We start from the raw sequence: 13,447 nt of genomic DNA, 5'->3' as shown, positions 1-13,447 counted from the left end.
CCAGGTGGATCTCTGTGAGTTCGAGGCCAGCCTGGTCTACAAAGCGAGATCCAGGACAGGCACCAAAACACCAGAGAAAGCCTGTCTCGGAAAAGAAAAAAAAAAAAAAGAAAAGAAAAGAAAAGAATGTGGCAGCTGAAACTCTGAGGCGGCTGGTGAGAAGGTGTGCTGGGTGAGCACTCTGAACCCAGTAGTTCCATTTCTAGTGTCTCAAGAGAGATGGAAACTTAGGTGCAAACAAAAAAGTCTCTCCATGAATGCTGAGTTTCGTTCATAATCTTTCCACACAGAAAATAACCCAAATGACCCTCCTCAAGCAAACCAACTACAATTGAGGACCAAGCTATCAACAAATCCAACAGTGTGGATTAATTCCCAGAAAATTACTGTAAGTAAAAGGATACATGATGTTCGGTTCTGTTTCTAGAGCATTCTAGAGAAGGCAAAGTGGAGCTAGGAAGGAGCCTGGTGGCTGCCAGGGTCAGGGATGCTGCTGCAGTCATGCTAAGCCTCACTCTGACAAACGCTGCCACCACACTAAAATATCTTCCAACCTACGCTGAGGTAAAGATTTGATGGAAGCCAAGCATGGCGGTACACACTCAGAATTCCAGCACTTGGGTGACTGAGGCAGGGGGATTACAAATCTCAGCCAGTCTGGGGTGCAATGCCAGACCCTGGGGGTGGGAGGAAGAGGAAGATAGGGAACTGAGTACATAAACAAAGAACTGGAGATCTCCGAGCAGAGTCCACTCCCACACGGTACGCTCTGGCTATGCACTGACCCCCTTCCTCAAAGGGCAGGATGAAAAGGGCAAGTGCAGTGGAGAAGCCTGGGGAACACCAGCTCTGCCAGCCGACCAAGGTCAACACTGGCAGTGCGGAGTCACACGGATGACACACACTGATGGTTTTATGTGAGAACACAGGCACCTTATCTTGGTATTCTTCCTCCCTATACCCACGGCCACGGTGTGATCACGAGGCAAACAAGTGACAGGCCAACCGAGGAACGTTCCCGGGCACCAGATGCTGTGCCTCACAGCTGCCGGTCAGCAACAGTAAGGAGACCGTCAGGGCTAACGGGCTAAGGGGACAGGAGAGGAGACGCAAGAGAGGTCCTGGGACAGAACAGGACATTAGGTTCAATTCAGGAGTCTGCATTCAGCCTGGATTTCGCCCTCAGTGGTGCCCAACTTAAGATCTCACTGAGAGAGAGCAGACTCCCCCTTCTGTGTACACTAACATGCTCGGCCCCTGCTCGCCTGGCCATTCTATGGAAGTCTATATCCAAATAAAACATACTATGCCATACGTGTGGGGTCATTTTCTCGTACTCTTGTGAATGGTACTTAATTGGTCACTACTAGATGATGAAAACTCAATTCTTGTTTAGACATTTCTGGCTAAAAACAACACTGCTGCTGCTGCTGGGCTTTGGGGAGGGGGGGAGGGGGGGGCATTCAAGACAGGGTTTCTCTGTATAGCTTTGGAGCCTGTCCTGGAACTCACTCTGTAGACCAGGCTGACCTCGAACTCAGAGATCCGCCTGGCTCTGCCTCCTGAGTGCTGGGATTAAAGGCGTGCGCCACCACTGCCTGGCTGCTGTTGCTGGTAAGATAGGTTCTTCCTATGTAGTGCTGGCTATCCTAGAACTCACTCTGTAGACCAGGCTGGCCCCTGACTCAGATCCTCCTGCCTCTTCCTCCCAAGTGCTGGATTAGAGACTGCATATGGTGTTTTGCCTCCATGTATGTATGTGTACCACATGTGTGCAGTGCCCACGAGACCAACAGAGGGCATTAGGACCCCTGGAGCCAGAGCCATGAAGGTGCTGAGAACTGAACCCAGGTCTTCCTCAAGAGCACGTGCTCTTAACCACCAAGCCCTCTCCTAGCCCCAGAAGGCACTGTCTTTGGACACAAAGCAGCATGCCGGGAAAGAAAGGTCAGCGTTTCCCTTCGGTGCAGGGCACTTGTCAGAGACAGGAAAGCCTCAGAATCCAGAATCCACCAATAGGGCAGGCTGAACGAACACAGCCAAGGCCATACGCAGGCATGCAGGAGATGCACATAAGGGCGCAAGTGGGCTTCCTCCCACCTCCGCTTGGCCAGCACCTTCCAGGATCCGCTAGAACAGCGATCCCTGAACAGTTCTGGTCTGAGCAGAGGCCTCTCTGACGGAAGAAATCAGTGGCATCAAAGCTCCGAGCTGGCCCCATGCAGCTCTAGCCAGCGTCCTGGCTGCCATGGCCAGTCCCACGTGCTCTCTCTCCTCCATGGAGCTGCGGCCCTGAGCTGTCCAGCCAGACAACTGGCCTGGTGGTCAGTGTTTCAGCTTAAAGCCCAGGCACTCAGGTTTGAGCACAGCCCTCTGTCCCGTGGATTCCAGTCGGTCAGAAAACTGCTTCCGATACCTTCTCAGTCACTGAGACTGAAAGCCACTGAGAAATATCACTTTTGTGGCCTTGGCTCTGAGCCCAAGACATGGGTGGGAGCTGCTTCCAGAGCAACCCAGCAAGAGACCTCAAGGCCCGTGAGGGGTGGTCCTGCCATAAATAACACCAACATTTCCACAGAGGCAAGGCCTGCCTCCAGTGTGGCAGTGAAGTTGTTCCCTGTCCCACAAGGAACTCAACACACCCCCAGGCAGGGCTCATGTGCCGTCCGGCTCTGGCGTCCGGAGACCTGGTCTCTACCTACATCAGATGCTGCAGCTCAGCCCAGGAAAGACCCCAGGAGGCTGGACCTGCCCATGCCCACGCAGCCCCTCCCCGCCCCAAGTGCGCGGGAAGCAGGTCTGCCGAGGTAACTCAAGCTGCACAAAGAAACCATTCCTGGAATGGGGCTCCGTGTGGCGACTCCGAGTCAAAGGCGCACTTCATTGCTGCGCTCCAAATCCCAGGCATTGTCAGGGCCTTCCCCCTTTGAAGCCTCGCTGAGTGATTGAAGCGTCTACTTTCTGAGGGGCAGATAGCGCTGGGCCAGTAATCTGACTCTAAGCCACGGGATAAAGGTAGTTTGTTTCCTCTCAGCCTGTCTGTCAACACCTCCTCAGTAATTAGCCCTAATTATTACAAAGGGCCAGCCTCCCATTCGGTTATTAAATCAGAAATGGTATCATGGCTGGGCATCTGTCAGCGCCCCAACTGGCGACCTTCGATTCACTGAATCCTCTGTCAGTCTCCGCCTTGGGAAGTACCCAGGCAGGCAGGGAGGCAGCCGCTTCAAAGATGCGGAACCCAGGAAGCATTCTGGGGCAGCGGGGAGGCAAGGAGGACGGCAGGAAGATAAGGAAGACAGCAAGGAAGGTGGGTGGCTGCAGCCCAGTGCCAACGTGGGAACTGGCACCTTCCCCAGGCCTGGAGGGCAACATTCCAGTCACGGCCTCACCCCGCGTACTCCAGGGCTGACCGCTATCCTCTGTGAACGTGTAGACAGCACTCTTTTCCCTGGAGGGCAGGATGCCCCAGGGCTGCATGGGACATCCTCCACGAGAAAGACAGGCAGGCTGCTGCCTTGGCAGACGGCTCCGCCTGAGGCCCAGGGAAGCCCTTACCTAGCCTGTGAGGTTGCACAAGGATGTTCTCCAGCTGACACCATACTCCTGAAAGCCCTGAGCAGGCAGGACTACCCCGCAGCCTGGGCCAGAGCCTCGACGTCTCCCCAGGAGAAATAGGTCGCTGCTCGTTCTACAACAGAGGCCTGGCACCTGGCAAGTGTCGCTCTGGCTCTGAGGAGGTGCTGCCCAGCAGGGCTCATGTACTTCCCTGGGGGCAGCGTCCAAGCCCAGTCCTCCACACCTCCTGGCCAGCAATACCTTCTGGTCACTCACCTCATCAGGTCTCATAGGCCCCAGTGACTTAAGTGACAGAGAGCAGCCCTGCCTCCTATTGGGCCTGCCCCGCTGGAGATACAGCCCATGTGATAGACCAGGGCAGTACGCACAGGTCACCACAGCCCTCCTGCTCAGGCGTGGTCTAAGGAGCCCGAGAGGTGTGAGGAAGGAAGCCTGCTCCGAGGCACTGATGGCAGAGGTGGGCCCAGCTAGCACGGCCACAGCCCTTGTGTGTCTGAGCACACGGCAAGTGTGCTGCCCTACGGAATGTGACCGTCCTTTGTGCTAGGGCCAGCTTTAGGGCCCAGTAACCAAGTCCCCTTGGAGAAGGTGTCCTTAGCCATGGTGGTGGGGACACTGTCCACCAGCGCCAAATGTCTGGGCCCTTGTACTGCACAGACAGACACCAGGGACAGAATGGGGAAGGGAGCAGTCGGATGTCTCTTTCCATCTGCCTGGTAGCTCAGCCACTGGTACAGCAAAAGAATCTGACAGACAGACAAGCATCTAAGAGCCACCTACACGCCATGGCGCTTAGCGTGCTGGGCTAACCCACCCACAGGGCCCTCCAGGGCTCAGTGCCTGCTACAGAGGACACAGCGGTTCAAGGTTACTAAGGTAACTGGGGACTCTGCCATCCTAGAGAACTGGACCAAGCGTGCTGCCCACAGACACAGTGATCCCAGACTGTGAGACACAAGCACTGAAGAGCCGGGGAAAGGCACCCCAGAGCCCACTGCACTCCCCTCCCCTCCCCAGGACCAAATGGGGTTCAACAGTTAGCCAACAGAGGAACAAGGTGCAGGTGGACATCTCTCCACCATGAAATCGAGACTCCTTATAAAACCAGCCAACTAAGGATAGACTAGACCAGAGTGCAGCCAGGGAGCAGTCAGTGGCTGAGGCCAGACCCAGTCTATGCTCCATGGAAAAGGGAGAAACAGGATCCTCTGTCAGTCAGGATACAACAGGCTGCACTCTGGCATGTGCATGTACACACACACACACACACACACACACACACACACACACACACACACACTCCTCAGTGGCCTCACACATGAAAAATTTATTGCATGCTCAGATTACACAGCCATTATGGTTGTCAGATTCTCTGCCCATCACAGGCCTTGACAGAAGACCCTCCCTTATCCCAGTCACACTAACAAGGAGACTCCAACTCCAGGCTTAATGTCAAAGGCAACACATGAGACTTTAGGAAAACAGGACAATGCCTTTGAACCCTCATGTAGGGAAAATTTTCTTAAATAATAAATGAAACAAGACCATGTACAGAACAGCTAGGAACAGCCTACTCAGGTTAGAGACTAGCAATTCCACACCTCAGCACTGGCCCCAAGACCCTGAGGGGCCTTGCTGCACACAGCACAGAGAGCTGCCCACAGCACTGCTGAAAACTACAACATGAAAATAAAACTCATTGCCGGGGCGGTGGTGGTGCACACCTTTAATCCCAGCACTCGGGAGGCAGAGCCACTCGGATCTCTGTGAGTTCGAGGCCAGTCTGGGCTACAGAGCGAGATCTAGGACAGGCTCTAAAACTACATAGAGAAACCATGTCTCAAAAAAACAAAACAAAACAAAAAATTGTTTTCCTTTAAGAGTTGCCTTGGTCATAGTGTCTCTTCAGGGCAATAGAACGGTGCCTAAGATGCCACCCCACATGCGGAGGACCTTTGTAACTCAGGTGCAGCTGTGGCTTCCTTTGGCCACAGTAGTGTAGGTGGGGTGACACATACCACCCGTGACCCATGGCTCCCCACAGCATCACTGGACTGTGCAGTAGTATGGGGGACCTGCTGGTAAGCGTTTCTGAGGTACAGCAGCGAGCAGAGCATACCCAGTCCATTCCCAGACACACGGGGCAGACGGCAAACGAGGCGCCCACTCAGGTCACTGAGGTTCTTAAGGTCCTGACAGAGGCTGTAGGAATGACAGCTTTACTTGCTCTGCCCTACTGCTGGGTCTTTAACTCTTCCAGTTTTGCTGATCACAACGTCATGGCAGACAGTCACAGGGGCTCAGGCCGCAGCCAGGGCACAGTGGATAACCTCGTTTCCTTCAACCCTCCTGAGCACCCGGTGAGGACAAACTATTTAACACCTAACAGGGGTCAGGTGAAGAAGCAAGTGTGACTGAACTCAAGCCCACTCTCAGTCCCACACACCACGATTACATACCACAACTGCCACGGCGTGAGCATGTGGTCAGACATACGCATGCCTAGAACTGTTAATGTGGTGAACCTAAGCATTGGATATCCCTACCAATAGCAAGAAGGAGCCCATCTGCCATACCGCTGGCAACTCCGGACATGTAAAACATAAACTCACAGAACTACTCGTTTTCTGTAGAACGGCTCCAGTTTGGGTCTTAAATGCTCTACAAAGCACATGTGTTAAAGGCCTGGTCCCCATCTTGGCTCTGCTGGAAGGTAGTGGAACTTTAGGGGGGTCTCATGGAAGGTTTCAAGTCACAGAAGTGCCGTTGAAGGGGATACTGGGTCCTCTGCCCCTTCTTACCATTTTTTCCTCATCCTGGACATGAGGTGAATGGTTCTGCTACGTGTTGCCACCATGATAAGCTACCAACAAAGAGTGGACTAAAACCTCCAAAACTGATTATCTCAGCCCTAGTTACAACAGGAAGCTAATGAGTATTTTTATGACCTTAAAAAATGTCATCTTTAATCCATCTTGAGTGTATGCTAGCACACTGATATAGGCATCCTGCTCTACTACATTCTAGAAAGCCAACCAGTTATCCGAGTGGTTTTACTGACATGCACCTGAAACACCACCAACAATGTACTAAATTTTCAATTATATGCCTCTAACATGGTTTTCCTCACTATTGTTTCTCTCTATTCCAAAATCCAAGTGCTTCAAATGTTGCAGCTTTACAAAGTACTCCGGCATCTCAGAGGGCTTTATTACCAGTCTTCTCTGGTTTATGGTTTTCCTTGGAGATAGGTCTTTTAAAAACCTTTTGCTAGTGCCCATGGTCTATTTTTTAGAGGTAAGATGTTGGGATGTTTCCCAGGGAAGTGAGAGGCACACACTAATCAGAGGCTTGTCTGCCACTTTGTCAAGTCCAGGGGAGTCTTCTAGGCCATCTGTCCGAGTGCCAGCATGGGTGACCAGCCAGCCCCCCCCCCCCACACACACACACAGGTCTAATCTGATCGCCTTCTCTCCCAGGGACTAGACCACCTGGTGGCGGGTGGGTGCTGCTGTCACTGTTGCTGTAGACAAGCTCCTTTGTCATGGTCTGAAGACCACAGTCCAACCTCTTGTTCTTCCCACAGACACCTGGGAGCGGACAAGCTGGCCGCTGCAGCTAAAAGGCCCTCCCTCCTTTCCTCAGTAGCAAGAACCCAACCACAGTGGGTAGACTCATCTTCTAAATAGGACCAGACTAATTTTCTAGGTCACCTAGACTCTGCTAACTGCTCTCAAGCCTGCCAACCAGAGATGCCAGCAGTGGGCCTTCGGACATAGGCAGACCAGTACACAGGCCTTCAAGAGATGCCCAAGGAAGGTCAGGGCCAGCAGGGACGGTGGCAATTTCAAGCACAAGAGTTCACTTCAGGTCCAACAGAGGGCAGATGCATTAGGGGCCAGCAAATGGCGAGGGCCGGCGAGCAACCATCATCCCAGACAGCCATTCCAGGTTCCACCATCAGAGCCACAGGCAGGCCCAGCCATAGGCAACTAAAGAGTAAGAGAACAGTGCGTTCCAGCAACAAGCACTCATAGGAACAGCTGGGCAGCCTGGAACAGAAGCCGAGGACTACAGCAAAATCATTTCTGTTAGCAACATTCCCAGCTCTTTTGTGTATACAATGTCTGTGCTTACAAACAATTGACAAATAAACCACTTGGACCCAAAACGTCTCCTTAGTAAGTTACCAAACAATCCAACAACCTGCTCTAAGTCTCACCGGATGTTTGCTCATCACAGCCCCTCCGAAAGCAGCCAGCTGTATTTTCAGTCTATGGAAACTTTCCTCTTGTCTAAGAACTCCTAAGTAGACGCACGCTGTGTGCTGGGCAGCTACGTCTCCATCCTCAGATCGACTTGGCTCAAAGGAGTGTGCATGCTCAGCTCTCTCTAAAACTCATCCTTGTGCAGAACTGGTCTTTCTTCATTCCAGGCCTCACATTCCCATCTGCTACCCGCTCTTCTCTTTACCTAGAGCTCTCAGAAGTCAGATCCCAAGGCCATCCAACACCTGGCACTCCCTCCCCCATCTAGCTGCCCCCCTCCTCCTATCAGACCCTCTCACTTTCGTAGCCTCCATTGGGAACCACCGCTGCATACCTGTGACCCTTGGCTGGGCTCTGCTGACAGAATGCGTAGAGAACTTCTGTTCACAAAGACTGTTAGCAGCCACCATAACACAGCAGCATGCCAACTCGGGTTTACTGAGACCAGCAATGGAAGCTCAATCTGCCAGGAGATGCAAGTCATTCCCATCAGCGGGGTGAAGTGTTGGAGCATCAATGTGACAGAACACTGTGTGTGTGTGTGTGTGTGTGTGTGTGTGTGTGTGTGTGCAGAGCATGGGCAGGGGCTTTTGTAAGCATAACCAGGGGTAGTGAGAACGTTGCCATGTAAAAAGGAGAGTGACTAGAGTTGAACCTAGCAAGAGGCTTAGCTCCTACCCTCCTGCATTCAACCCTCCCAGCTGGCCAGGACTTCAAATAAGACCCCAGGAAGCATGGTTCTCAGCCAAGATGTCATCTTATCCCTCAGAAGGATGACTATGGCTGCTTCTGTACTGCTCATAAGAAATAAATCCACCCAGTGTACTATGACAGATGAGTGGCTGTTTAAAAAGGCAGTGTATACGTACAATCGGGTATTATTTAGCCATAAACAACAACAAAACAAACCCAAGCAACATTTTTGGAACCAAAGGCACTATTAAGTAAAATAAGCCCAGGTACAGAGAGATAAATGCCACACATGTCTATATGACGAAGCCATCAGAGTTGATGTGGTGGAAAGAGAAGGCAGATAATAGTAACACGACAGAAAAGACCAGGAGGAGACACGAAGCTCAGATAACTCCATGGCACAGTGTGCCCTTAGAGATGACAATAATGTATTTCATATTTTACAAGGAACCACGAGGGGAGTGCAAATACAATCCCATACAAAGAAATGATTAACGTTTAAGAGACTAGCCATCACCAGACTGAATCATTATTCATCTATGTATCCAATTATATTGTACTCCATAGATATACCATTTAAAAAAACAAAAATAAAAAAGATTTAGTCCTAGCATTCACAAGGCAGAGGCAGGGGGTTTTCTGTGAGTTCAAGGCCAGCCTGGTACATATCAAGTTCCAAGCCAGCCAAGGCTACATAGTGAAACACTGTCTCAAAAACAAAAAACCAAACCAACCACCCAAAGGATTCACAAAGGAGCCGAGGCATCCTTCAAGCAACCTTCTTTGCATTATAGGCTAGCTCGGAGGTCACAGAGAGCAGGCAGAAACACCAACAGGGTTCTTGGTGGGGGCAGCATCTGGCCACCGTGCTACAATCTGATGGGGCTGATCTACAGTCTTTCCTGTAGGAACTGGCAGGTGGAAGAGCACGTCCAGGTGTGGGGTGGGACCTTAGCTAGGGGCCCAACACAGGCCCACATTCTGGCAGGAGTTGGGCGAGCTCACATGCCTGTGTGTCTAGCTATCCAGGCACGGGTCAGTGGAGTCACCTGTAGACAGCCCTGTGCTGCCTGGGTGCTGTGGGACTCCCTCGCCATGTACGCACAGCGCTTTCCCACGAGGAGCATTGCTGCACACCTGGCTGTGTGCGGAACGCAAGGATGAGAAGTGAGGAACATAAAGGGTGGCTCTTGCGGGATCTCTGGGACACTATCCAGCCACCATGGGGTACCCAGAGATTCTTCCTGGTCTCCTTCGGCTTTAGAGCTCTTCTCTTTTCTGGGGTTCTCAGCTCCCCATATGAGCTGATTCTAGCTTCTAAGAATAAGAGTTAATGAATTCTGAAGATACTGAGACAAGTTTGGAGTCTGCGTCCTTTGGATGGGAGGCAGCTGGCCTCGCAGCACTATAATCAAGGCTACATGCACAACCAGACTGGTTCAGGGGCTCTTGGGGTCCAGAGGAGCTCTTCTCGGCCAGCTGCCACTCAGGCCAAGAACTTCTGGATATAGAGTTAGGCCTCAACAAGCAGGGGTTAGAGGGAGCAGGTAAAGCAGGCCTCAAGGGAGCATCCATATTGAGAGCTAGGGCCACCGGGAACCTGACTATGTGATGCCTTACTGTGCGTAGCTGTGCAGCCACACTGGTGGCTGGCCGGATGTGGAAGGCACAGGACAGGAGACAGTGGCATCGTACTCAACAAAACTGTTTGGGTCTTGAATAACTGCTTTGAGATCCTGGCAGAAGAGTTCATAATCATCCGGCAAGGGCAGGTCCCTGTTGAGGTAAGGAGCCACCCAGGCCCAAGCTAGGCTAGGCCTGCCAGTCAGCTGAGGCTCTCATGGACACAGTTGAGATTGTCCTGATAGTGTTCAAAGTGGAGGGCATATAATCTCCCAGCTGGGTCAAAACGTAGTCTAACAGCCATGGAAAGCTAGGAACCCAGTGGAAGTCCATCCGGAGTGGCCAGGGGTCTGGTATGCATCCAGCTGGAGAACCCCTTTCTGTAGGCTTAGTGCCAGAAGAATCATTAGCTGAGCTATTCCAATCCATGGTGGTGTCCACACACATGGGGTTCCCATGGCGGGATCTCTCAATCCAGGAATCTACAAAGGGGTCGTGCCGTGAGGTAGTATCCATCTGCTGCCAAGGGTGTGCATTGGTAAAACTGGCTGTCACCTCCATAGGATTACCAGGGCTCTGCCGATGGTACCTGCCAGGAAGCATGCCACAAGCAGAGGAAGGAAAGGCCCACATAAGGCCTGGTGCGGACAGAAGAGGCAGGCACAACACAGCAGGCCAAGAAGCAGCTGGACAGGGTGTGGCAGACTGCCATTCCAGGGAAATGCTGAGGGCCGGGGGAGGCGAGCCGGTAAGAGTTGAGGGACTGTCAGATGCCGGCCATCATCCAAGGGAATCTGTCCAAAAACAAGGTGGGGAAGAGCAGGAACCAGGCCCAACCACCATCACTGAGCGGGCAGGAGAGGCCCAGGGGCTGGTCTGGGGAGGCAAAGGAAAGAGACAAGTGCTGCCCGGGACTTCCAAGGTATAATGACAGATGCTGTCAATCCTAGAAGGGGCCAGATCAGAACATCAGGGATGCTAGGGCAATGGCAGTCGCAACTGTCATCTGGACCATTCCTGCTGAGTGCTGACCACCCACTACCCACAGATGGAGTACTGTTATTACTGCCGAGGAATTGGCAAAGTGATGTGTGTGCAGCCACACACCAATTAGTAAATGACAGCGAAGGGGCAGACCCCGTCCGTGGAGACACACGCACCCACAAATCATTTCACAGGCTACGGACTACCCCTCAAAGCGGAATGAGTGGGCTCCCGGCTGCCGGCACACTGTATGCCGCCGGATTGGAGCGTGCCACAGCATCCCTGCACACCCAGCACCAGGCACACCTGAGAGGTTGCCCCGCTTGGTCTGTTTCCTCCTGCTCCCAGGATTCCAAAGACCACCTGCAGGCAAAGCTACCCAACCCTGAGCACACCTTCCTCACCCTCATCCCAGTCAATAACCTGGCACCCTAACCCCCAAAGGTGAAAGTCTGCAATTCCACTTTGGAGTCTTCTGTTACCACCAGACCTGGCCAGAGCTCCCTCTCACAGCTGGACCCACCCTTCTTCCAAGCTGTAGTCGCAAGGCCACACAAGGAAGTAGGACAAGGAGCCCTCCTCTGGGGCTCACACACTGCTCCAGTCTCTCTACAGAGGGAAGCCCGCCACTTGAGACCTCCTCTCACCTCCCTGCACACACAGCCCAGTTCTCCATGGGCTCTCTCCTAGGAGCACCAAGTCTAGCACATATCTTCACACCTGGTTTTTCCATGTGTTTACCCCCGACCCAGAGTCAGTTTCCCCAGAAAAGTTCAGCAAGGTGGACCTCCCAAGTGGCTTGCAAGTACCACCAGCACCTACCTCTCCCAACCAAGCACTCTGGACCATCTCAGGTAGGCCCCTAACTCACACCTGAAAGCCCAGCCCTTGACCTGGGATCCACTCCATAATCATGAGCCAGATCCAGTCTCTCGGTGAGTTCTCAAAAAGTCGTGCCCACAAGCCAGGCCCCAAGCCAAGCCCCAAAGCTAGGTGTCAGGCTGCCCACAAACACCTTGTCATACATGCCCAGAAACCAGTATGCCACCCATACCTCCTGCCCCAACTTCTGACTTCAGATGTTATCTGCCCACTCACCTGGGGGCCTGCGTGCCTCTAGCAACCTAGGAGAGAGGCGCCCCCACCCTCGCACAGTCAATTCCTGCTTCAGCCTAAGTCTTCCTAACCCTGAGCCAGTCACTCACTTTTTGAGCCTCAAGATCATCCCAAACGCCCTTGCCTATTAGTCTGTGGAACGCTCTCTCTTTTCTCCATCAACCCTCCCTGGTACTAGGTAGTTTCGCTCCTTTTCCTGATTGGACAGCAATCTACTAGAAGAAGGAGGGCCGCGGCGCATGGGAATCCTCCTCCGCAGGCTGGGCAGTACCTGGCACACCGGCTGAGTTCTTTGCTCTAAGACCCAGGAGACCGGGGGACAGAACTTGCCCAAAGCCAGGATGTGAATGGAGGCAACCTGCACTGCCCACCTGCCATCCAGTCACCGCCATGCAGAGCATCCAGCTCACAAGCTCGGGGTCAATGAAGCCCACCTACCTGAGAATGTGCAAAGCGAGGCCGCCCGGGGCCAGAGGATCTGCTGGAGGACACCGGACAGGGCGGCGGGCTTCCGAGGCCAGGATCCCACAGCCACCTGCAAAGTGAAGGGCGAGGAGAGCCTGAGCGAGATCAGGGGAGCGGGAGCATGACTCCGCAGGGCAGAGCCCACACCTCAGCCCGCCGCCGCGCCGCCACGCTGACCGAGCCCCACTCACCCCGCCGCCGAGGTCCCGGCCGCTTCCTAGGATTTTGCCCAGCGCCTCGTCAGCCACGCCCCCCTCCGGCGTGCGCTCCGGCGCCCCGCACGCCCCACGCTCGCCTTCCCGCAGGGCTGCGCGCGCACGCTCGGCTCGCCGCGCCTGCGCCGTGAACCGTGAGGCCTCTCTGCCTTGCAGACGTCCCTACGGTGCCAGCGCAACAGCCCGGCGCGGGGGGTGATGGGAGTGCGCGCTCAGTGGCTTGCCGAGAGGCCGTGTGCGCAGGCGCCAGCTGGTCCTGTGGCTCGCAGGAGCAGGGGCGGGGCTGCTGCGTTCTCGTTTTTTTTGCTGTCACCTGGAGGACTGCCCAGGGCCAGCGTGGGTCGCGAGGGCCCCGGTACTGAGAGGCTGCTGAGTCTGCAGGCCTGGGGAGCGCCTCTCCCCGAGTGGCAGGTCCACACAGTACCTCTCCCCGCCTGGTGCCCATGATCAGAGCCTAATGAGGCCCAAAGTCTGCATATCTCCACCCCAGCCGCGAGAAGCAGG

The 13,447-nt window shown here is 53.8% G+C and overlaps 2 protein-coding genes across 5 annotated transcripts in view; both read right to left on the bottom strand.

Moving 5' to 3' along the window:
- The window catches only part of Gnb1l (G protein subunit beta 1 like), a 73,046-nt gene extending 60,084 nt beyond the window's left edge, over positions 1 to 12,962 (bottom strand). For 2 of the 4 annotated variants that reach the window (XR_013043634.1, XM_006994462.4), the window contains exons 1-2: positions 12,920 to 12,962; positions 12,702 to 12,798 (exon numbers count right to left, since the gene is read on the bottom strand). The gene's annotated coding sequence lies outside the window, so the exon portion shown is untranslated. The remainder of the gene's footprint in view (positions 1 to 12,701; positions 12,799 to 12,919) is intronic. The other 2 variants (XM_042259040.2, XM_076548507.1) reach the window with 2 other exon arrangements.
- Rtl10 (retrotransposon Gag like 10) lies at positions 8,924 to 12,793 on the bottom strand. Its single transcript, XM_042259038.2, is given in 6 exon segments — positions 8,924 to 9,806; positions 9,808 to 10,181; positions 10,184 to 10,371; positions 10,374 to 10,424; positions 10,427 to 10,752; positions 12,702 to 12,793. Coding segments are annotated over 5 exon segments (1,176 nt in total). The 5' UTR covers positions 10,725 to 10,752; positions 12,702 to 12,793; the 3' UTR covers positions 8,924 to 9,541.
- Positions 12,963 to 13,447: the final 485 nt, after the last annotated feature.

The sequence above is a fragment of the Peromyscus maniculatus genome, chromosome 12, assembly GCF_049852395.1.
Source record: "Peromyscus maniculatus bairdii isolate BWxNUB_F1_BW_parent chromosome 12, HU_Pman_BW_mat_3.1, whole genome shotgun sequence".
Lineage (NCBI taxonomy): Eukaryota > Metazoa > Chordata > Mammalia > Rodentia > Cricetidae > Peromyscus > Peromyscus maniculatus.
Note: the sequence above shows the minus strand (reverse complement) of the source record. Positions and strands in the feature narration are given on the sequence as shown.